Source organism: Melozone crissalis, unplaced genomic scaffold, assembly GCF_028551555.1.
Source record: "Melozone crissalis strain CALT ecotype California unplaced genomic scaffold, PUWL_Pcris_2 ptg000013l_1, whole genome shotgun sequence".
Lineage (NCBI taxonomy): Eukaryota > Metazoa > Chordata > Aves > Passeriformes > Passerellidae > Melozone > Melozone crissalis.
The window spans coordinates 50,955,112-50,980,583 of record NW_026535791.1 but is presented as its reverse complement, the minus strand read 5'-3'; the positions used below and the strand labels follow the sequence as shown (position 1 = coordinate 50,980,583).

The window sequence follows — 25,472 nt, the reverse complement described above, 5'->3', positions numbered from 1 at the left end:
AACCCACCAGCAGCTATGCCATTGTTTGCTTTTGTGGCTCTCCTCAAAACTCTGCTTTGTTATGATTTCTCCATGACCCTTCAGAGTAACTAGGTAGCTGTTGTGCCACTCTGTTATTATGCTAATCATAATTATGGCCCCGTGTGCTCAACTCCCTCTTTGAGCAGCTTGGCACTTTGCCAGGGTTCAGCTGCCATTTTGTACTGCTGGGAGTCTGACATTTTATCGTCTTAGCTGCCCCTGCTTTCTCTACTGCCTTCACCTCACAGGGGATCACCTCAAGGGAAGAAAATGCTCTTTTCTTGCCCTCTCTGGGTGCTTGGGCTCTTTGGGCTCATTAGAGCTGCTGTTGTGGATCTTTGCCAGCATGACTGGTGAAGGCATGGGAGAATTAGAAGTTGGACTGGGGCGTTTCAGGTCTTTGGCAGCTGTCTGTCACTTGAAGGATGCAGAGAATGGTATGTGAGAATGATTGAGCAGGATTGCAGAAGGAGGGTTATGAAAATGAACATCCATCTTGCAGCATTGCCAAGGCAATTCCACATGATCTCAGATGCAGTCCATCCCAGGAATCCTTTTGGTGTGACATTCCGTTTTGGGGACACCCATAGTGCCGCTTTCTGTGGTTTTTGTTTCTTGACTTCATTCCCTGTAAGTGAATGTGAGAGCTGGGACTGCATGCCTGGGATCTGGAAAAATGAAACTTCAGCACCTGGCTCTGTGTCCTCACTACCTGAGCAGAATAAGGAAAGCAGGATGTCTAGGGGCTGTGAATAGTCAGTATTATCAATGGTAACTTTTCCTTTTTATTCAGGGATTCTGTCAAATGCATTATGGCCCCTTCCATAAGGATGTGGTTATTCAAAAACTGACCAGCTAACCAGTTCAATATTGATGTCCAACTAACATTCATATTGATGTCCAACTTCTTGCTTTCCTGTGGAGAAGCAAAAAATGCGTATTGCAGAAGCTGGGGTCTTTGAATAATGGAATATACCCAGTCTTTGTGACATCTGCTCTCCTTGGTCTTGTCACTGCTACCTCAGGTTTGTGCTGCACTTTCCTGTTCTGTCAGCTAATGTGCTCCTACTGTAAATGCTTCACAAATACAGGCAAGATAAAACCTAGCTTTGGCATTTTATTAAGCTTTATTGCAGGTGTTCTCTGTGTGGATTTTTGCTGTAGATGTGTGCACACTTCCTTCATGCATTTCTAGAGAAGAGTTTTCAGCAGCTTTTTTATATTTGCCATGGTGGTGGCCTGGCTCAGATCAGGCTGAATAGACTTCTTGGATACCTGTGTTGGGTTACCTTGTCTTGTCCTGGTAGGCAAGTGATCACAGAGCTGAATGAGCTGTAGGAACCCAGGTGGCTGTATGTTGAAAGAAGAGAGAATAACTTATTGTGCTATTTTCCCCTTTTGCCGGGACTTTTCATAATTGTACAGGGATTTTCTTCTCTGTAGGCCAGAAAAGAGCCAGATAATACTGAGTAGCCCCCTTGTAAGCTGGTCATCAGACAGTTTGTAAAGTCAACAATCAATATACTCCTTGATCTCCAGGGTTTTATCAGAGAAGTAGAATGAGGTCATTGATTTCTTGTGGTGCCAAAGAAGTGACGTAATTCTACATTATCCACCAAAAAAGCCACCCTTGAACAAGGCATGGATTTAGAGCTAAAACCTTCCTCTTAGCTGGTTATATCTCTGGGTTTGTGTGGACTAGGAAAGATTGTCAGAATTACTTCAAGTCTTACAGTTGATTGCAGAGTTCAGGTTTTGGGTTGCATTTTGGAAAAGATTATTCATTTGAGTTTGAAATAAGAATAATTGGGAAAAAAATACTTCTGAGGCTGGACTGTTTGTTGAGGGCAGCTATCTTTAATGAAGAAACTCAGTGAAGATCAGGGTTTCTGGAACATATTTTACCTAGTTTTATTGAATTTTTCTATGTTTTGAGCATTTGAAAAAATCATGAAAGTGAATCATGGCTAGTTGAGGCCCTGATAAGTTACTTGAGCACTCTGAACCAGTGCCAAATCTCTTATAGAAAGCCCAGCAATAATCTTAATATTTTTGGTCTCCTGTAATTTCTTATGTTAAGAAGAAATTACAGGAGACCAAAATAAGAGGAGATGCAAAAGCATTGATGCAGTGTAGAAGGATGCTCATACCTTCTAGCTGTAGGATAGCTATTAAAGATAGCTATTAAACACTACTTTGGTGTAATGCTGGCACTGACCTCACTTTTGGATCAGCTGCTGGAAGAAGTGCAGAGTTATTGTCACCAGGGAAAGTCAGGGAATAATCGGACGCCTCCAACAATCAAAATGATGTCTCACAAGTGACTTGGCTGCTGGGTCACCTGCAGCAAAGATGAGGGAAGATATAAACTTTGTGATCATTCTTCCAAAGCCTCATTTAGACATCAGCCTGGCTAGGAATCACATGAGAAAGTCCAGGTTTTTTTCTTAAGTACTTAGGGGGAGATAAAGGTCAATTTGTATGTGCAGACTTAGAGAATTTATATATTTAAACTCTTTCTTGTTCTGTCATGGAATGCTGTGGCCAAAACTTGCTTATGGACTTGTTTCCTGTGTCCAGCCTCCTTGGCAAAAAACTGCTCCTTCTTTGCTGTGTGTTGCAGAGTGAATAAAAGCAGGGAGGTGTATTCACCCTGTGCTATAGTGCCTTTCCTTCCTGTAGTTGCAGAGATCCCCTGTGATTCCAGCAGAGGTTTTGTCACCTCCTCAAAGTGTGAGAAGTAGCCAAAGATTTTTAGCATTGCTGCAGGGAGTGCTGCTGTCCTTGCTGCTTTCTGATATGTCAGAAGGAGATGTACTCCAGTTTGATCTGGCCAAATTTATCTTCCTGAATACTTGCCATACTGCTGTGGTTTGAAACTGGGATCAAATTTCTTTGGTGTTCAGTCTTTCTTGAGTTTGAGTGAAGGCAGGCGTCCCTGGGGTTTGTTTTTGAAGGTTTTAGGATTCCCCCCTTTTTTTTGTCCCTGTATGACAATAAGAAAAGCAGATATTTAGGTTGAGACCTGTCCTGTCTTCTCATGTGTTCACAGCTGACTGGAAGTACTCTAACCTTCTGGGAATTCAACTATTATCTGTGCCTTAAGGGCTGAATGCAAGGGCTACCAATGTGATAAAAGCTTGTCACTTTATTTACTGGTTTTAACAATTAAAAATAAAGGGGCATTATTTTTCTAGGGACATTTAAAAATGTGTTCCTTTCAGAGGGAGATTACACTGTCATCTTCATTCTATGGCTTTTAAAGTCACAAATTTGGTTGACTGCTGTCCATTTGAAAAAAATGAGCCAGATTGTATTTATCAGTTCAGTTTGCAGGAAGCATAATGGTTCAAGACCACTTCCATGAGCTCTGAAAATAGGAGGTCAAGGCATTTGATTATCATTATGCTTTTGGAGAGGATTGTCATAATACACATGGTAATGTGGTTGAGATCAAAGCAGACTACAACTGCTTTATGTATTTGTATATATCTAAATGCAGGTCATAAAATGATTGTGTTGGTAGCTGTGGTATCTTTACAAGGCTAGATAAGGTTGATGTTCAGCGCTGTAGTCATGTCTGGGTGAGAAATCTCAGAAAACAGAGTCAGGCAACAGCTTCTTCTCCTTTGGGGCTCTCTCACAGGATGCAAGAGGCTCAGCTCTGCTCAAGAGAGGTGATCCCATTTGTGTAGTGCATTTGGGTTAGCTCCAATGCCTCTAGTGTGTGACCACCCAATTCCTAATGTAGCAGAACATCTGATACTCGAGTGAGAGTCTGGTGTCCAAGCAGCAGCTATGGAAAACACTTACAGTCATTGGCATTATGAAAAAAATCCCAAAACAACAATGTGCTCAATGTGGCATTTTTTTTTCTAAATGTTCACCTCAGTAGGTCATTCATGCTTTTACTGCCTTGAAGGTAGAATAGGGAGCAAGACTCTGGTATCTGCACATTAAGAGCAGTTCCTTCCTATGAACTTGTGATACCCCTGCTTCTCCTGGATAATGGGTTACTGTTCTTGCTGCTGCTAATAAAAGCTTACCAGGTTCCCTTCTGGTGTCTAAATTAACTTACTCAATGTCTGGAAAAGAAGACTTGATTTGAATAGAATTCAATCCCTCTCTCATTAAGGTCTTTATTTCTCTTTTATTTTTTTCCCTCTTATTTAATCAAATTGTAGCTGGAAAATATGTATTGTCTATCCAGTGTTTACAGATTGTACACAATTTAGATATTTAAACAGTCTGTTAGGTGAAAATGATCCTTTTGTCTTCTAAACATTTTGGGGGGGCATTTTAATATGCTAATCTTAATTTAATACATGTATCTTCTTTTGTTCTCTAATTGCATCCAGACAGCTTCATGCCAGTGTGTTGTCTCTGCAATTGGCTCTACCTGACTGAGGTGCTTGGTGAGAAACACAAGAGCTTCTCTAGAAGAAGCTATTATTTCCAGTTCTGGTCATGGGACTGAAAGAGGCTCCCTGAAGTCCTTGGGCTTCTGGAGATTTGTACGAGAGAGATGATTTAAACGTTGGCAAATACAGCCACTCTTAGAATAGAGAATTTGTTTAATTTTATGCTGAACATTTTTTGCATTGTTTGAGTTTGCTTTTCATTCCTTTGACCCATCCTTTCCCGGATAATTTCACTCCCTATCTTATTTTCCCAATGACAACCTCACCCAAGGTTTACCATAATTGGTAACATTAATTACCACAATTGGTAACCATAATTAATTTTCTGAGAGAATTACTTCAGTTCTAGAGCTACACATTGTGTCCCATCTTTGGCTCTTTTGATATGTTGTATGACATGAACGTTCCATGTGTTAGCAGGTCTAACATTTGATTCACATTAACTGTAATTACCTGCAGTGTTTGGACAAGCAAAACTGAAACTCTTTCATCCTCAGATCAGAAATTTTCCCATCTTTGAAGATAAATCTGTAGGTTTGCTATGAAACTGCCCCCTTAGCGTGGCTTTGTCTGAGTTTGCATAAACAGGCTTGTGCAGTGATACATCTTAATGCATTTGGAGTTGCCCCAGTCATACCAAGTGTGTACAGATAACAAGCAGGATTTGAATAATGTCCTTTCCAGTGAGGAGCCATATAGTCAATCGGGTGACAGCAGTCTTGCTTTTGCCCCGTGTTCTCCTCTAGCAGGAGGTCCCACTGATTGGCATTTTCTGGTGTCCAAACCACATCTCTGATTGCTGAGGAGGTACCAGCTCTGCCCAAAACCCAGGTGAAGAGCTGCAGTCCTGCTGCCTCCTGTTTGTGCTGTCATTCATGCTTATCTACTATTTCTGTAGCTCCTGGTTATACCCTTGCTGACTTTGCTTCACATTTTCTTGTTTCCATGTAAAATTTGACAAGGCTGCACCTTATCTCTTGTTCCTTTCCCTCCTCCAGAAAGCAGTGACAGAAACTGTCATTCATCCTGAATGGGGAAAGCTGCTGTGTTTAGAGCTTTCTGTGATTATTTAAAGCTGTTGCTTGGTGGCTTTTGATCATTTGGTAAAAGCCAGTCTTTGAATAAAATGTAGCATAGAACAAAATTTTATTTTTTCAGAGAGTTGGGGATGGGAGTGGTGTTTCAGGTCCTTGCTGTCAAGTGTCCCCCCACTCTGGGCAGTGACCAACCTAGAGCAGACTTCCAAGCAGATGGCACCTGTCAGATATCTGTTACAAACAGCCCTAGAAGGTGCTTAGGAACTGTGGGTGATTTTAGGGCAGTACCCACCATCTTTGGTGTTTGGTGGGGATTTCTTGTTTGTTTTTTTGTTTTTTTTTTTTTTTTCTGTAGATGAAGATCTACAGAACTGTGTTTTAGGACAATTTTCATTGTGCCATAGTGAAATATAGAAGAGTTCTGAAGATAAGTTAAGCTTATAAAAGCTTAACTTAGTTCTTCTTTCTTTATTAGCTCTTCCCCTCAAGGCTGCCCCTAATGGCTTCTCCCAGTCTGTACTCGTATCTAGAATTGACCCAATCCAAGTGCAGCACCTTGCACTCCTTGAACTTCATGAGGTTAATGTGGCAAAAGTTACCTAAGGCTACTAATAATTTATAAAGAAAATTTGTCCTCACCATTTTAGAGACTCAGTGATGTTTAATTTGAAGAATCCTTGTCTATTTTGCCAGGGAAAGTACTTTCCTCAATATATTTTGTAAGCAGAGAAAAGAGGAAAAAGATAAACATGCAAGATACTGAGCACCATACCTTGCTCTTGTCTACCCAGCAGCTTCAGGGACAGCAGAGGATAAAGGTGCTGTGTCTGCCTTCCCAAGAGATCATCAGTCATCTCAGCCTCTCCTTTACAGCCAAGGAAAGCTGATCAGACCCCATCTCTGGTGTCCTTTTCCTTCGTGTGCCTCCATGTAACCCCCTCTGTCTGCTTGATCTGACCAATGGACAATTTGTGAAGTTGATTCTGTGATTGCTGTCATTAGCTTTAGACTCTTCCTTACCTGTGCAGCTTCACAGATATGACACAAATTACAGAAGCGCCTTCAGTTTTTCTTATTAGCTATTCTGTTGTCTTGCAGTTGTCATTTATGTGTTTACCCTGTGATAGTTCTTTAATGTGTGCAGGCAGAGGTTTATTGGCTGCTTTGCAGACAAGCTAAGGTTTTGAGGAAGTGTTTGGGGCTTGATTGAACAACAGAGAGTTGTAATAATCTAGATTTTCATCAGAATGGCATCCGATAACATGTCACATAACACCTAGTGATTGGCTGGAAGTAGCTGTTGGAGATCTGTCCCTTCCCTATATATTCCCTGATGTGCTTTGTCACTAGAATCTTTTTTTGCACACATCTGCACAATGGTACTGCAGTTCACTCTCCATGTTTACAGGTATTACTGCTAGGATTCAGCTTCCCAGTTATTCCTATTTTGTATGTTCATGGTGCAGAGTTTGTATTTTTATATTAGGGGAAAGCCAGACTAGTTCCCAAAGTCTTACCCTATCACCTTCAAAAAAACTTGCTTTATTTTGGAAAATCCCAGATTTTTATTTAATCAAAGTTTGTCTTAAAGATTTTTACTCTCTTCTCAGAAATTGAAATATTGTTTTCTCCTGGCCTTAAGAGATTTTCTTGCTTCTCTTTATATTATTAGTAGCTTTGTGCTTTAGATTGGGGGTCCTGCATTTGTGATACCTCCTTTGGAAAAAAATCAATTTGGATATCATATGGCTCTGCACCTCTAAAGGCAATAGTGATTCCTGCTCACTTGATTAATTTCTGTCAAAGCTTGAAGATCACATCTCTTTTGATAAAGGGGAAGTCTTCTCCATACCTCTTATCTTTCTAGAGAGATGTTTGGGTTTTTTAAAGTACAACGCTAATTTCAGTTGTTGTTTCAATGTCTTGGGCAGTGGAGGTGATTAAGTAAAAGGAGATATTTGAGATCAGTTTGGTAGCCAGGCAGAGAAATTGGCATGATGTGACAAAGGAGGTTCACTCTGTTCTCTGTGTGAGTGTAGTGCACCGAGAGCAGCTGAGGACCTGACATGGCATTCTGTCCTGGTGCCTCCAAAGTAGCTTTTCCCAAAGACATTTGTGTCTGGTATTGATCCACAGGGAAACAAGAACATGCATTGACTTTTTCTGTGATGATAAACTAAATACTGCCAAGAAATATTTATTCCTCAGTACCCAGGCACAATTATCTGTACAGGCTAATTATCCAGATGATCCTTACCAAGGATTTTGGCCCGTGCCAGCTAGCCTCTCCCAGCCACTTTTTCCACTGATGAGGAATTATCATGGTGCAGGAACTGTGCCTGACAGGCAGGTTGAGCTTTGTTTTGAAGCTGAGAGTGCAGAGGCCATCTGATCTTAGAGTCAGAGAGCTTTTCTGGGTGTGTTCAAACATCGTGTGTAAACTGTAGCTGGTAAGAGCTAGAGGAATTTCTGCCTTTGTGCTAAATCCCATGGTCGGGAACATTCAAGGTTTACACCTGCCTGAAGAAAGCTGCTTGTTGGTCATTTGCACCCTATCAGCTTTAAAATGCTGCTGGTTTGATGTACATGTGTGGACATAATCTGTAGATAACACAACAGCCCTTCCACTTCCAGAGCAGCTGCAGGAGCAGGATATTGCTACAGTGTCCGTAGCTGTGTAGCACAGCTGTTGTGAACATCCAGTGTCCTGAAATGAAGCTGGCATGGTGCTGTTGTGAGACAGTATTTTTCTGCTTTCTTGATGAAAATTCAAAATCCACCAGTTATTTACAGCATGATTTTATAGCTCATTTTGCAATGTAGTAGTCATTATCACCATTTTTAATCTCTTGACCCTTCACATCTTGGATTGCTTCTTGATGTGACATTGCAAAGGAGTTGAACATAATGTTTGTAAGATGCTTGGAAGATGACAAGCTCCACAGTAGGTTTTATTATTACCAGAGGCAAAGTGTGCAGGAGTGGCTTAATGTTGGACTGTTTATTTCCCAAGAGATGGCTTTGTTTTGAAAAGTGCGTATTATCAATTGACTGTTAGACAAAACTATCTTATTTCAGTCCTGAATATAAATAAATTGACAAACTTTTTTATGGTTAGATTATTTGCTTAAGATATTTGTAGAAGAGCAGAGCATTTGTAACACTACCTGTGGCTCTATTCTTAGCTTATGTTTAATGAAGCTTTTTTTTAATGTATTTGGCTTCTACTATCCAAAGGTATATTGAGTCCAGACATCCTTGCATACCTAGAAGTTGCAGTGTTCCTACAACTACATGGTGTATGTATATTGAGATATGTATTGCTCTTCAAAGATAAAAGAAGTTCAGTATGTGAACAAAGAAAAGTGGTCTGCATTCAGAAATTATGTTGTTTTATTAGAGTTTGGTTTGCAGGCTGTTTTTCACATGTTCAACCTACCACATATTAAAGATCTGTCTTTTTTTTTAAATAGTGCTTTAGCTATTTCTTCAATAATTTTTATTTTCATCTTCTATCTACATCATAAACTGATATGTGATGGTCCAGAGATAAACAAAAATAAAAGTGAGCTGTTTAACAGTTCTCAAGCTGGTTTCCATGCGAGGTAAAGGAGGAGGAGGAGGAGGGAGCTGCAGTGCTGAAATGGAAGAAGTTCAGCCTGCGGGAACAGGGACTGCTCCAGGGACAGCGATGTCCTGCTGTCCACTGTGCCCCTTGCCCTTGCAGGGCCCTCACTCGCACCCAGCAGCCCTGTTTTGACTTTGACGGAGCTGTGTTGTGGTGTCAGCACAGGCGCCTCTGGGCTCCCTGAGGCAGCTCCTGTCGGCAGAGGGGTCTCTGGGCTGCGGCCAGGCTCCGCATCCCTGCGCCCTTGACGGGATGCCTCGCTCCCTGCAGCTGCAAAAGCTTTGGGCTGCTGCCTGGCACTTGCAGAAATCATTGTGGAATTTGCTGATTCTGCCAGACACAACCTAAACACTTGTTCCTGAGTGCTGTGTCCCATCAGGACAGCTGTTGGTTATGAAAAACATGCAGTGGCTTTCATCTGTAATAATACAGCTTTGTTGGAGTATTGCAAGCTTACAATAATCTGAGCAATACTGTGAGGCAGTACCCCCTTGCTCAGCCCACAGGGAGCTTTATTCCCCCATGCTTCAGTTAGGATGTTCATTTATTGTTGTCACTAATGTCAGAGATGGGGGGGAGGGAGGCTAAATTTTCCCTCCATACTGTCAGTAAGGATTAACTGCAAATGCTGGGCAGTGCTTTCAAAATATTCTGACCTATTTACACAACAAAACTGATCAGAACAAAATAAACGGTTCTGGTCAGTGGCTGAATGCTGTATTGTGGCAGCTATATTTGGCAGTGAATTTTCTCATCATTTTTCCAATGCAGACAAAAACCAGAATGCCATAGAAATTTTAAGCATTACAAGCAGATAATGCCCATACTGAATAGCTTGTTTCTCCTGTTGCCTTTTGGGGAAAGGGGACAATTTGGCTGTAATTCAGTTGGAACAAATTCTTATGAAGCAACTGACAAAAAAGCATATGAGTACATTTATCATTCTGCCATTTGGGGTGATAAACAATTGCATCATTTCCAGCAAGCTGCAATATATACCTGGGAGATGGTGGATCTCTCTCCAAGGTATAACCTCTGCAAAGAACCATTAAATAGGGAATTGTGAGACTCTAAAAATTGGTTTCCTGCTTAGATTTTATTTTTTTTATTTTGTAAGAGCTGTAGTGGATACTTGCAGTTACTTCCTCATTTTTATGTGGTATCCCCTAAAGAATGAATTGAGAGAAATTTTTAATTTTAGCTATTTGGAAAACCATTCTGTATTTTCTGGGTCACAGATTCCTGGTAGTTTGGAGGATAAAATTGCCTGACACTCGAGATAGGAAATACTTCATACTAAAATGAAGCCTTTTTAAACTTAATTTTTTTTTCCGCTCTTCCTTGTAGTGATAGTCCCAATGCTGTCCATGAGGTGGAAAAGTGGTTACCACGGCTGCACTCGGTTGTCATAGGACCTGGCTTAGGCAGAGATGAAGTTCTGCTTGAGAATGCTAAGGTAATGTGCATATTGATGTTTTATCCTGTGTCTTCATGTTGATTTGCATTAACCATTCCTATATTTTGCATCATTACACAAATATTCCTTTTCTGGTTGCTAAATATCAAATTTAATAAAATATTGTTGACTGGCAATTACAGTTTCTATCCATGGTCTTCATTGTTAAACTGTAACCTTCAGTCTGAATTTTAGGCAACGGTATGGTTGTTCTGGTTTGCTTTTGTATAGCTTGTCAAAGTCACTAATTAAGAAATAGGTGTTGGCATATCTAGATAAAAGGCTCTGTGTTTTCTTAGGTGCAAAGCACCAGTACTGTAAGTGCATAAATATGGATTTGAGTTCATAATTTTTGACAGCTCATATCAGATGCACCAAAGAACAGGGACTGTGTCCTCTTGCAATAAGAAATAATACTCTGTAAAATGTTGCAGATTTCTACTGTGGATAAAGAGATAATCCTATTTTCTGTCAAGCCTTAGTGGAGAGCTGAAATGGGAGATTAGATAGTCTTTTACTTTAGATAATACATACTTAGACCATCTTCCCAATGATGTTGTGTATTATTGGCAACACATCTTTGTGTGTTGGAAGTGTGTCTTTCAGTCTAATGTCAATCTAATTTTGTACAATTTAATTTTTTTTTCTGACTTGAATTACTGAATTAATCAGTGGCACTAACAAGTGGAATTAATATAATTTAAATAAATGTTGACAGTTACACAGTGAAATCACAAAACAGAGCAGGCAAGAGACTGGAGACCACGCTATCCAAGTGTTTAGAATACCTTGAACAAACTACCTATGAATGGTAGTTTTGCTAGGACTTTGTTAGAGAAAGTTGCTATTGGAGTTTCTTGCTTCGTTAACTTTTTTTGGAAGGAAAATGTATATATTATGGTACAGAAGTCAAAATTAATAATGATTAGAAAATAAAATAAATTTATTACAGCTGATGAAGAAATGAAATTGTATTGCAAGTGAAAAATTTAAACAGGTTTTATTATTTTTTGAAAACATAATTTTCAGAATTTGTTAACAGAAAAAATATCCAAAGCAATTATTTTTTTTTTTTCTTGGCTAAAAAAAAATAAGTTTGATGGGGTTTTTTTCTTAAAGGAAAACAACTTTAAACAAAAGAAAATAAGAATTCATTCAGAATATCTAAGATAAACATCTTTTATATCAGAATTCCATCCAGGGTTTACATGCTTGTCTGTACTACAGAAGTATCTGGAAGATTTCTTGATTGCATTTTTTTCCTCATTGCTAAAAATAATATTGCTTTCCTAGTGAATTACAAGCATACTTTTACTTCAGTCTGGCTGTCCTGTGAAAGCCAGCTTAGAGTTAAAGAAACAAACCCAGTCAGTGAAGACAAGGCATTTGGAAGTTGCTTCGTGCTAAAATCTCAGGGCACATTCATATGAGCTGTGGATCTGGCCTTAGTAATTTCAAGTCACATTAAAGCTCAGGTTCTTTGTCTGCACTGTAGTTGTGTAAGTGTTCATTAGTTACCCAGTGCTGAGATTTTTAACGTGCCACTGGGGGCAAGTGAACCCTGGCTGCTGTCTGAGGGACAGTGCTGCTTCTCTGTGCCCAGGGAAAGCTGAGTCTCCCTCCTGCTTCAACAGTGGATTTTAAGTGTCAAGAAAAAAAAAAACACCCAAGAGATGATAGCGTTACTATTTTAAACTTTTATAGGAGGCTGGCTTGCTATAAAGTTTTCTGGTTTCCCCTTAAGCTAACTGTGGCACGTATGAACACCAGGCTGGGAGGTAGGTGAGTGTCTGCTTTCTGGTCAGGGTTTTGTATCAGAATGCCTGTGATGGTGAGGTAGAGCTTCCCCTCTGCCTCCTCCTGTCCCATTAAGGTGCTGAGGCATCGTGTTCTGGCATCTCTCTAAAGCTGTTTTTATGTCAGTTCTTGTCAGTATTGTGCCAGCACATTTCCAATTAATGTGCTTCTCCAAACAGTCATGTGTTTGGGCTGCTTCTCTCTTCTGAGCATTGAGAAATTAAGAAATTAATTACTAGTGCTGTAACCTTCAATTTCTGGTATATGGCCAAGAGACGGTGTTTTGTTGTGGAATAGCTTGAGTGCTTGTTGACCAGATGGTGCATCATCTCCAGATCAAAGAATGCTTTGCTTCCTCAGCATCTTTAGTGTGTCACCTGCCTCCCTCATTCTTAGCGCCCGCACTGCTCACTGTGGCATTTGAGCTCCTTTCAACAGTCTGATTTAAAGAAACCCACCTTGTGATCAGTTTCCTTTGATTTTTTCTCCTTGAGCACTATGATAGTCTCTGAATACATATTTACTGTCTTCCTGCAATTTTGTGGGTTTGGCTGTCATTCCATTTACAAGTCCTGTTACAAGAAGCTGCTCTTCAAGTTAGATCCTCCTTTTATAAGCCACTTGTGTGGGTCTGTGCCAGAACTCTCACATGCTGTTACTCAGTTGCTTGGAGCTGATGCTGTCAGAGCTTTCTAGCCATGGGTTTGTGAGACCAGGAGCTGCAGCTTCAGAAAATTCCCCTAAAGAAAGCATTTGTTGTGTCCTGATAGCTGTACACCTGGATCCCTTGCAGATGTGGCAATTCTAGTCTCAGGCTGGTTAGACCTTCCAATTCCAAAGGAAATAAGCAGCTTCTCTTCAAGAGAAAAAACACATTTCTGCTCCACTTCTCAGCTCTGGAGTATGCAGATTGAAGCGTTTCTGCTCCCCATATTACTTCAAGCTTTTGAAATGCTGTTATCACATCCAGTGTGGAAGTTGGCCATGATGTCAGCTTTCTTGTTGGGAACATCAGGCCGTCTGTTTATTCCTTTCAGTGTCCGTGACTGATTCTGGCCAGAGATACCAGTATGTTATGTCCCTGAGTTCAGCTCAGCTGGAGTGCTGCTGCTGGTGGTTTAGCCTGTTGAGAAAGAGAACCCATTTAGCTGCTATGTGTAAGCAAGGCCAAGATCCCAATGACTGTCCTCTGCTTAGAAGCAGCATATTTCCAAAGCTGTTGGATATTCTCCTTTTTTTCCCACAGCATCAGTGTTATGTCCCTATCATATCTACCAATCACAATTTACTTCATTCAGCTGTTGCATGTATGTTTTGCACTTCTGGCTTTACTCTGATCTGATTTTCCTTCTAGGAGAAGCTTGGAAGTAGGGAAATTTCTGCCTGTACCATCAAGAGCTGTTCCTTGGGTGTGTGAGAGAACCAGGTTCCTCTGCTGCAGGGTGCAGATGAGAGCAGCTTCCGAGAGGACTTAGTTAAAAATAATGTTCCTTGCACAGCCTTGTGGGAGAGCCGGAGAGCTGCCTGATGCTCCAGGATGTTCTGCATTCTGCTGCCACCTAGCAGTTAGGCAGTTACAGGCTGAGCTATGCCCTTCATCAGTTTCCATCTCTTGTTGTCTCCTTTCCCCTGTTCCTTCTGGCTTTGGGGCCAAAGGGACTGATATAGGATTGCTGCTGGAATAGCAGTTGCTATAGGGATCAATAGACAAGCATTCATCCTGTAGGATGAATAAAGAGCCATTATGAAGAGCCCTCTCCTTAACTGAACTCTTCCGTGTTGGAATCTTCCTTGCTTGTAACTGAGTTCCTTGCCTCTCTCCTTGAAGTGGCAGCACCAAGTCCTAGACCCTGGTCTTCCAGCCTTCCTGTGTCTTGCTTGAAGTCAGAATGCAGTTTTCAGCAGAGCATGCTTGCTTTCCTGCTGTAGGAGAGAGGTAATGATTAATGGCAAGAACAGCTCTGTGTAATTCACATTACATGATGAAATTGACTGGGTTCTCAAACCATATGCTTGTTCCTCTTGCTCAGTTCTCAGTCTTTGTTTTAGCTTCCAGAACATGTCAGGACTACCAGCCTGGCTTTTCTTTTGGCTGAGGCCCTGCCTAGCTGCCATTTGTGCCTATTGCTGTTGCTGTTTTTCTTTCCTCAGCCCCCTTGCCCTGCAGTGCTTCCTTCAACCAGTCATTTGCCCTTAAAGATCTCTGCTGTCTCTTGGGATATAAATTTCAGAATCTCATTTTCCACCCCTTGTGACATCATCTTAGAGTGCTAAAATGTCTTGGCTGTAGTAACGTACGTGGTGAGAGAGGTTTGGGCTCTTGTCACAGATCATCTCCATCAGGTGTGCCCAGAGAGAACCCATTTGAAATTTTCGGATGGGTGGACTCTCAGTTCCACCTTGACTGAGGGATCAGCCTTTCTGTATTTGGTTGGTTGGATTATTTTCCCCCTTTCAAGCCTCGTGCATTCAAGATTTAGGCAACACTTCACAGCCCTAATAAATTGTGAGAATGGGACCAGGTGCCTCACTACACTATCTGCACTGCTTTTCTGCAAGATCAAGAGCACTGCAGAATACAGGGCCACCTGATGTTATCATATAGGTCAATTAGAGTTGAATCTGACACTGTGGGCCTTGAAAAGGATTTTCCTTTTGTTATCTAAGTAGCCCTCTCATTTCTGTTTGTACCACAGGTGTAAGGACACCTGGGAAGTGTCCCAGGTGAATGTTGCAGGTGACAGATTAGTAGTATTGCCTGTGGAAAAAAATTCACACTATCCCACACAGTGATTAATTTTCTACCACCATGTACAAATATGAACCAAGAGAATGTATTATTGTTTGGAATCACTGCTCATGGCAACTCAAATTAGCAGAATTATTTTCCAGAAACTTCATTCCTTAGCCTGTGTCATGCATTTGCTTCCTCCCTGTTTTTATACCCTTTGTAGTTCTTGCTGTGGGGATTCAGCAGTTCACCAGGAACTGAAGTAGCAGCAAGGATATGCCTCTTTCTCTTCTCAGCCCTCAGCTAGGGGCAGGTGAGGTAGCTGGAACCTTGTGTTTGGGGTACTGCAAGGGCAAAACCCAGTGGGATGTGTGTGCTGTCAGCCTTCACCCAAGGCCCAGCATTGATGCACAGATCACAAAAAGAATCCAGTGAAAAACTGATCTTCAGCTAGCCAAGCTTCATTGCTGTCAAAAGGCAGTTCTGATGATACTCAGAATTTGTGGATGTTGTCACCTAAGGTGGGGCAGGTGCTGGGTTAGGATGCAGGTCTTTGTGATGGTGTTACTGCTGTGGGTGAAGCTTGGGAACACCAGCTCAAGGCAGACATGCCCTCTTGGTTATGCCAAGAAACTACTGCTGCTTGTGCTAAGAACTATTAGTATTCTGTGGCTTCCTCAGAGATGTCTTGATTAGAAAAATAGTGTTTGAATATATGCAAACAGTACCTTAAATACAGGTTTATGCAGCTTGCAAACAGAATTTATTTCTAATATGTGTTATGGATCTTGATGAAAGTCATTCACAGTGAAGTGGGATATTTATTTACTTTCTGCATGTAGGCTTATATTGTTATTTAATTTGATTTTGATACTCAAAAGCATTTCTAAGCAAAACACTGGTATTGGATGTCTTTTCAACTCTTTCTGAGCTCATTCAGCTAGAAACCCTAAAAAGAAATTGGCAGTGATAAATTCAGTTCATTAAGTTCATTTTAAGCATGACAAGTTCATTTTATGTTTATTTAAGACAAAGTGCCAACAGCTGACCGTGAATATCTTATGCCAAATCTAGTTAACATAATCAGCTATAAAATGGAAACTTTGTACAGTTTTCATTGTCAGTGCAAACACTAAGTGAAGGAGAGCATGAGAAAAATTACTGCTTTTATTTATTCTGATGTAGATATTTATACTTTGGATTGCAATAAAAAGGATTAATACTTAAAAGTGGATGTTCGTGTATTTAGGACCGAAATATACGTATAAATGTAGCTTCTCAAATGGTCTCTGGTTGACCGTGGTTTTGGGGGAGCACAGGCACAAAGGACTGCTCTGGATTTTTTCATAACTAGGACAGTATTTCAGAGGCTTTTGCTTTTTATTATTGTGTTCAGGCATTACTTTGGTTTATGTCACTTCTTCTGAAATTTAGCATGTGATTGAAGCTGATATTAAGAAACCGTTAGTTGCAGTTTTCTTCCATGCTCAAGGCAAGTGATCTAATTTGAATTCAAAGAAGGAATCTACAAATGAATAATTTTCATCTTTTTTTTTAATGTGAAATAGAACAGTTTTGATTAGCTGCCATCTACAGTGTTTTCAGCTTTGTTATTTGTAACAGCTTCTAACATCTCCCAAAACACTTAATGAGCCTGATGGTGTAGAGGGGTACTCTAATTTAGAGTCCTTATCACACTCTGCCTGGCTTAAGTGAAACATTTTGCTGTGCACCTGAAAATCTGTTTTGGAAAACAGGGCCTAGCGTGTGGTACTACCGTTAAAGACAAAAGACCAACTTTCATTGAATGGAACATAAACCACGAGAGGAAGAACCTATTTGTTCCAGAGATGGGATGTTCATCTCTATTAGGTGACTTTTCATTCACAAGTGGTGGTCATTCCTTGCATGAGGTTTGAGGGCTTAGTGGAGGATTAAGGAATTAGTGACAGGTATGCATACAGAAATACATAAAGTAAAACTCAGGCAATTAGGCTAATTAAAGGTGATAAGGCTATATATGTATATATGTATATGTGTATATATATATATATATATATATATACATATATATCTTATCCCTAAAGAGAGATTGTCATTGTCTTTGCTGAGTTTTGAAAGGGAGACGAGTCCTTGGATCAGTTTGTAGGAATTAATAAAAGCACATTTAAGAGACAACTGCACATTTTAATCAGTGAGTCAGTAAAAGCCTAAAACCAGTTTTGAAATTTGTGAAAATATGGCTCTAATGGGAAGAATCTCAAACAGTAGAGCTCCATTCTTAATGTTTTTCTAACTTCTTGTATCAAATACAATATATTAAGGGAAGCTTCTCCCCCCTGCCAGCTAGGGCTGTAGCCTCGAGCACAGCCTGTGCCTGGGCTATTTGCCTACTTCTAGCTGTGCAAGATTACAAATTCCTGCTTGCCAAGGCCATTTTCCAGGCATCTCCACCAGCGAGCTGCATCCTGACCTCTATTGCAGCTGAGTCCCTGCTAACTCTGCATTTATCCAGACTTGAAGCCAGCAAGGCAGAAATGCTTCCCAGGGCTTTCAGTGCCTATTTGTAGGAATCGATTTGCAGCGTGTTGGGGTGGAACTTATTTGTTCCTCCCGGTCACCTTGGGGAGGAGGATGTGTGGAAATGCTTAGAGCTGCAGCATTTACAGCAAAATTTTGACTCTTTTTTCTTTTATCTCCCTGTTTCAGACAAAATAATGGATTCAGGATTGCTGGATGAGAGCAGCATCCTTGCAGAAAATATAAGCAATTTTAGGTGGTGTTTCAACAGCAGTTTCTGAGCCTGGCTTTCAGGAGAGGGTTCTTTGTGAGAGGGACTGCCACTCCCAGTGCCAGGTTATGCACATTTGCATGTCTTTACCAAACCAGAGTTGTCATTACATACTCAGCATTTGCAGGTTGCACTGGAGTGGACTTTCAGTGTGCTGAAGGCACTGCTTCCTGAAGTGTTTGGATGTCATTTTGGTCAATACTGTCCATTATTATGGCATGTTAAGGCTTGAATTTCTTTTTGAGAACATGAGTAAGACTTTTCCCAAGAGTGGGTCAAGACATGACTCTTGAAGGGGCTGAGGAAATGCAGTGTTTTTGCTGATGTCAAGTAAAGCAATCTTTCCTTTGCTGGGTAGAGAGATGGCAGTGTGAAAATTAATTACTGTTTTGGGATAGATGTTGCTTTATATATTCTGCTAGTCTGCTTTTCTGTTCATTTCATTAAAATTCAATCTTATAATTAAATGACTGGCTCTAATTTCCTGATTCTTCCCTTTGTAAACACCAAATGCCAAAGTTTTCTGTAGCTGAACTAGCTCATGAGGAAGAACATAAGTAGTGATAAAAATATTAATATATTAAAAGTCACTGCAGGCATTCTTCTGCTAATCCGTATCTAATTAAAAAAAGCTGAAAAGTATATCTGACTTAGGTATGGCAAACCTACATAATTGTCTTTTCTGTGGGTCTGTGGAGAAGCAGCTTTTATGCTGTTGCATGTGGGCAGCATAAATAGGATGGGTGTTCCTGCTGGCTCGTGGATTTGGGCGCAGCAGCCCAGAGTGCAGAGTTTCTTTCCAAGAGCCTGTGGGCGCTGGCTGAGAGAGCAGCACTGTGCTCTGCCCCTGGGGCCTCAGGGTGGCTCATAGGGAATCCTTTGCCTGAACTCAGGAGCTCCATAGCCATTTATTCCTCCCTCACATGCTCCCCACGTGGCTGTTCCTTACAGCCAGTGGCTCGTCTCAGCCCCATTCCCTTTTCCATAGTACTTGGGGAAGAGTGCAGGAGTGCTGGATGTCCATGTTACTACAGTGCAGGTGAATTTTGTGTTTCACAGCACAGCTGCAGGCTACCAAATAGTTAAATCACATCTTGCTTTTCTGCATTACTGTGCCCTCTTTCAGCAGTATCTTGTCCATTTGTTCCTTCAGGCTTCTCCCTCCTGCAGTCCTTTCCTGCCTGAATAATTCTGCATTTGTGTGTGTTTTATACAGGTATCCATGTGTTTGGGGGTTTTGTGTTTCAGGTTGTTTTGGGGAAAGTGTGCTGGTTGGTGTGTTTTGGTTTTGTTTTGGTGGTTTTGCTTATTTTGTGTTTCAGCTTTGTCTTTTAGGTTTCTTTTAAAGTTTGGAATTTGGGTTTGGGAATCTGTTTTAAAATTCCCATTGAAAGTTGGGACAGGAAACAGATTTCTACTACAATGAATGCATTGCATTTAGGGGAATAGCTTCCATGATAATAAAAAATAATGAAAACACATTAATTTTTCATCCTTACTTTATAAATTTTTTGAAATTACACTAAAGAATTACCTTTCCTCAGATAGACCAATGGTTTCTACTGTGACACAAGTTCTTTTTCAGTTCTTACTGAGTAGGCTGCTTGTGTAGAAGTCCTGAATAATGAGTCAAAGAAAAGGTTTTTTTCAGGAAATAGTGTATTTCAAGAGTAGAGTAGGAGTAGATTCAGGTTAATTTTACCCTCTCCGGCTTTCTTCCTCTCAACCACCACCACCAAAACCTGCAATGACTGAAATCCTATTTTGGGCAATTCAAAATGTCAAGGATTTGGTGCTGCTAACAAATGATAATAACTGTGAGAGTGTTTGTCCCATAGAGCATCTTCGTGGGATGTGTGAATCCCAGGTAATTTCCTCTTTGGCTTAATGAGGAGAGAAGCTTCAGATTTGGTCTTGTTATTAGGAGAGGAAAGTCCTGCTACAGATTTGTTCTAGCATGAGTACTGCAGTCTTGCAATACAGTTAATCATCACTGATGTTAGTAAGAGGGGGTTGACACCTCTTTTCCTTTTCTCACACAAATGTTGAATCACTGTTTCAGAGCACTGCCAAGTATTTAGCCAGCTGATACAAAGGAGAATATCTCTTGCAAGAGATTGCCCAAACCCCATTTTAAGAGTGTCAGTATGAAAGGTAAGAGACTGAGTTTTGGCCGTGACTGTGAATTGCAGAGGAAGAATCCAAATTTCATTCTTTGAAATCTTAATTACACAGTGTGGCTGTAGGTCATAAGGTTGGGTGACAACAGTGCAGCATCCTCTTCTTCTCATCATTGTGCCCTCTGCTTTCTGACTCATGCCAAGATTGCCTTGTGAGTCCAGTGCTTCAGTTTTGGATGTCCTTGAGGGCTTAGGCATCAACTGAAGGAAGTTCTCCTGCCTTGCTCCAAGCTGAACCACCACTGTGTAGTATAATACATTCTGTGCACAGAAAGTTTGTTCACTGGAGCTAGAATCTTCAAATCCTTAATATTCAAAATGCTGTTTGAAGAGAAGGGATGATGTCTTGAGCTTATCATTGATACCTGTATGTGTTGCTGTTCACTTGTCAATGGCGTTTTGGTTTCAGCTTTTGTCTTGGTGATATTTCTTAATATCTTTAATTGTCAATGTTTTCTTCTAAATCCTTTCCCATAGAAATAATTGTTACATTGGATAAAACTGAACAGATGTTTTCTGCTCATTCATAGAATTCTATCGGGAACTGTTAAAGAGATTTTGGTGTGAAAGCAGAGTTAGCCTGAGCTGTATTAATTAACAGTGAAGGTTCTTCTATATCTACAGGTTTTAACCAAAAAAAGTCCATGCCAAATACTCAGGTACAAATACAGCTGAAAATTGATTTTTCGCCAATACTCTGCATAGAGGATGTTGCCGTTATTGCCATAAACTCCTCTTAATGCCAATATTTAAGGGGTTTTGTTTGTTTGTTTGTTTGTTTTTTGTTAAATATGGTATTTGCAGAAATAGAGTGCTTAAAAGTGGGCTTCATCTCACCTAATTGTTGGTGTCTAAAAATAAAACAGTAAGGTGTCTCTGCACCCCCTGTGGTAGCTGAGGAGACACAGGTATGTCTGTTGGCTATTGCTCCCACCCTAAATGAGGTGTCTGAGTTGCATGGGTGAGCAGCTCTCCAGTGGTCCTGTCCACAATCAGTAGGAAACAGAGGTTCTCCTGTGAATGTGATGTCCTTCAAACGTGTGGCTGTCTTAGGGGGGGTTCCCTGATCTCTACTGGTTTATTACGGTTTTGAAATCACCCCTTCCCTCCCCAAAACTTCCTCTGTGAGGCTCCTTGTCTATCTCCAAGCAGTTTCTCTCTGGCTTTAAGGAAAGAAGAGGAAAGGAAAATGATTGGGATAGGGGCTTTCATCCTTTCGTCCTTTTTTCCTTTCGTCCTTTTTTCCTTTCGTCCTTTCTTTTGCATTTTTTAAATAAAAATGAGCTTTCTAAATAATACAAACAACTTTGTGTCCCCTGATTGTTTGTTTTATAAGGAGAGGAAGAACAAGCAAAGATCATTCAGTATGTTAGATTAAAAACTGACACCTCAGAGACTTGGTACACAATAAAAGTTGCTTGCCCAGTGGTTTTACTTAGCAAGGTGAAATTTCTCTTTAGAGTGGAGGTCAGATGTTTCAGGATTGTGGAGGATGTGCTAGAGAGGTAGGAACTCAAAACATGACTAGGAAAAAAATGCCTTATTTCTCTGAAGTGTACCAGTGATCTGGCCTTCCAGATGCTATTTAGCTGTAGATACACTGTCATGCTCTGTAACTTCCATTTTTTTATTTTTGTCTTATACATACATTCTCTTGGTATACTATGGATCTTCAGGATTGCTTATTTAGGAGAGAGCAAGACATTGCTGTATCCAAGATGACAATTATGAGGAAACATGAAAAAGGGCCAAGCAATAACAGCTACTGCCAAACTTCAGCTTCTTTGGGAACAGAATTTTGGCAAAATTCCTTCCCTAGATTGCTTGTAATGCATTTAAGAGAACAGTTTGGAAGGATAAGGACTCCTGAGATCTGTGTCTTCCTTCAGACTTCCTTACTGACTCTGTTGGAAATCTTTTTTTTTAGTTTAAGAACATCAAGTGTCATGAAAGACTCGCTTATTGAGGTTGACATACTGGAATAAACTGGTGATTCATATTAGTGGGAAGTGGAGCAGTAAGCATTTTAAGTGTACTGAAGGAGTTTGGTGAAGCTGCTAATGTACAAAAATATTCTAATTATAACCAGTTAGAAAACCAGGTTGCAGCAAAAGGTAGTTGTACCTTCAAAGATTGGGGAAGGATGATCTTGCTGAGGTCTGGGTTTCAGTGCCCTCTGATATCTAATCAGAATAGCTTAGTATCATTCAAAAATAATTGGGCTGTTGGATCTATAACATGCATTTATACAAGGAAAATACAAACAGCAAACACAAAATCTGTTTGCTAGATTCACAGCCTTGTTTTATTGTTACAAAGTGAGCCAAGTTAAACATAATTGTTAATGAACTTAACACAGCAGGGGCAAAGCAGTGCAGCTTCTGTGAAGGAAAACTGAGCTGTGCACATCTGTGAAGATTAACATGAATGAATTAAGAAACTACTCTCATATACATTTCTTGAAAGCTTTGATAGTAAGGCACTCTGGTTTTCACAATGTCACAGTTAATTCTAGGTATGTTTTGACGCTCCATCCTCACACAGCTGTTAAGTATACTTACCAGTAAATTTGACTAATTTAGCAGTAGCTGAACCGTGTGAGTTGTGTAAAACTTGCCATTAGTTCGAAATTGTTCAAGTAGCTGAGTATAAGGGAGGACTGTGTGGTGTTCCCTGGGGATCCCAAAGGAGGTGGGCAGCTGGCAGTCTGACACACAGCCCAAGGTGTGCAGGTCTGTGTTGGAAAGGTTTCTGTTCACTAGTAGCTTCTGCTGTGGCCACAGCTGTGTGTGGGGACAAGTCCTCAGGCTTGGAGCAGTGAGCAGTCTCATGCTTCCAAACTGCAGACAGTGCCCTACAAAGAAAATGGAAGGGGAATACTTTCCCTTGGTATTGGAAAAATCAGAATCAGGTAGTAGTGTTTGTGAGGATATGTGTATGTCATATGTAATAATTTACAGAGACTAAGGTGGGTGGTGTTTATTTTAACCACTTTACAAGAAATGAGAGATGTTCAGTACCCTGAATATTAATTTAAAATTGCTTCCTTATTCCTTACCTCATGTCTTGCTAACCTGTGAAGCTCAGTGCTGTATGATAGCCTAATCTGAAGAGCTTAATAACATTCAAAATTAATTAAACTTCTGGATGGATACCATGCTCTATTATCTTATACAGGAAAAAGATAAACTCTCCAGCTTCAGAGACGAGTTGGTAATAACCAACACTGAAGAAAACTTGACTGTTGGCCACTGTTCATTAAAAAGCCTCAGGATCAGTCATTGCTGCTGCTGGGTTAGGAGGGAGAACAAGGGCAGACAGTCTGCTCAGTGCTGAAAAGAACACTTTTACAAATGATCTGTTGTCTGGGCTACCTTGGTTTTGCTTTCAAAGCATAAAACCTCCAGACCCACAGGTGAAATGACATCGTATATGCTGCTTGTCTCAGATGTTTGTTTGTACATAAACTAATACTGCAGTGGGGCTGTCAGCAGCAAAGCAACTGAAGTTAGTTATTATAGTTATTGGTAGATTTCTATCAAGGCAGTACTCCCTGGGATTTTTATGGTTTTATTTTAATTTAAGATGTATGTTTACTGTGTGTGATTTGTGTTGGCATTACATGCCTCCTGCAGCAGGCAGAGTGGGTGAGATTGCTTGTTTGTTTGGGTTGCTTATTGTGGTGGGTTCACCCTGGCTGAATGCCGGGTGCCATCAAAGCTTCTCTGCCACTCCCCTGCTCAGCTGGACAGGGGAGAGAAAGTACAACAAAAGACTCCTTGTGGGTTTAAGATAAGGACAGGAGAGATGATTCACCAGTTACTGTTATATTGAAGTATTGCAACAGACTCAACTTGGGGAAATCGAGTTTTATGACAAGTGAAATCAGAGTAGGATAATGAGAAATAATACCACCTTAAAGCTGAAGGTGATAAAATACCTTCCCTCCGCCCCTCCCTTCTTTCCAAGCTTATTTTAACTCCAAAATTGTTCGTTTCCCTGCTGTTAATGGTGCAAGTGGTTGGGAAAGGGATACTCTGGTCAGTTCATCACATATTGTCTCTGCTGCTCTTTCCTCCTTAGGAGCAGGACTCCACATTGTTCCCCTGTTCCACCATGGGCTTCCTCTGACAAGAGACAGTCCTCCACAAACTTCTCCAGTGGATTTCCCATGGACTGCAGTTCTTCACAAACTGCTCCAACATGGGTCCTTCCCCTGGGGTGCAGTCCTTTGGGAACAGATTGCTCCACTGTGGGCTCCTCTCTCCGTGGGGCCACAGGTCCTACCAGGGGCCTGTTTCAGTGCATGCTTTCCATGGGGTCACAGCCTCCTCTGGGCATCCACCTGCTCTGCTCCCCTGTGGATTTCCATGGGCTGCAGGGGCACAGCTGCCTCACCATGAACTGCACCACAGGCTGCAGGGGAATTTGCTCCAAAGCCTGGAATACTTTCTCTTCCTCCTTCACATGTCTGCAGGGCTGTAGCTTTCACATATTCTCACTCCTCTCTTCTCTGGCTGCAGTTGATTCAGCACAGTAACTTTATCCTGTTTTTAAGTCTATGATCCCATCACTGTCAAGGATGGGCTTGGCTTGGCCAGTGGCAGGACTGTCCTGGAGCTGGCTGGCATTGGCTCTGTTGGATATAAGGGAAACTTCCAGCAACTTCTTGGAGAAGCCCTGTGGCCCCTCTTCCCCCTCCCAGAACCTTGCCATGAGTACCCAATACACATACCAGCTCTGTGGACACTTAAACCAGGGAGAAAACATTGTGACTGTAAAATTACCCGCTGATATGAAAATGTTTTACATTAGTTTGCAGAATATAACAGATCTTTTTCTATCACTTTGTAAAAACAACTTTCATGGTCAGATTTATGGTATGAATTTGGTTTGGATCTTATGAAATATAAATTAACAAGCATCTTAAAAGTATCTGCATTTTTTGCAGGGTATTATAGAGAAATCGAAAATGAAAGGAATTCCTATCATTATTGATGCAGTAAGTATTTTCTTTATTTCCATCAGTGGTTTAGCATTTAAGAATCTGTTCAGTAAATGTTCTTACTGTGTTTTGCAGGATGGACTGTGGCTCATTTCCCAGCAGCCTTCTCTTATCCAAGGCTACCAGCGAGCTATTCTTACTCCAAACTACATGGAGTTCAGTAGACTGTATGAGGCCATGGTGAGCTGCTTGCCTTTTGGGTATTTATGTATTTAGTCTTTTTGTCCTTGAAAACAAGTAACTTATTACTGGCTTAAATATTATGTGCTGTTTCTTGTATGTGAGAGAAACACTTGCTGGGTTATTATTTCATGGGATGATTGTCATAGCAATGCATATTCTTAAACTGAGCTGTTTTTTAAAGACCCATTCTCATGCATTTTTTAACATTGCAGTGGGTATAGA

The 25,472-nt window shown here is 40.7% G+C and overlaps 1 protein-coding gene across 4 annotated transcripts in view; it reads left to right on the top strand.

Moving 5' to 3' along the window:
• NAXD (NAD(P)HX dehydratase) overlaps positions 1-25,472 on the top strand; it is a 49,524-nt gene that overhangs the window by 12,071 nt on the left and 11,981 nt on the right. For all 4 annotated transcript variants that reach the window (XM_054271446.1, XM_054271444.1, XM_054271445.1 and 1 more), the window contains 3 exons: positions 10,455-10,563; positions 25,014-25,064; positions 25,143-25,247. In XM_054271446.1, coding sequence (XP_054127421.1) covers positions 10,455-10,563; positions 25,014-25,064; positions 25,143-25,247 — 265 coding nt within the window. The remainder of the gene's footprint in view (positions 1-10,454; positions 10,564-25,013; positions 25,065-25,142; positions 25,248-25,472) is intronic.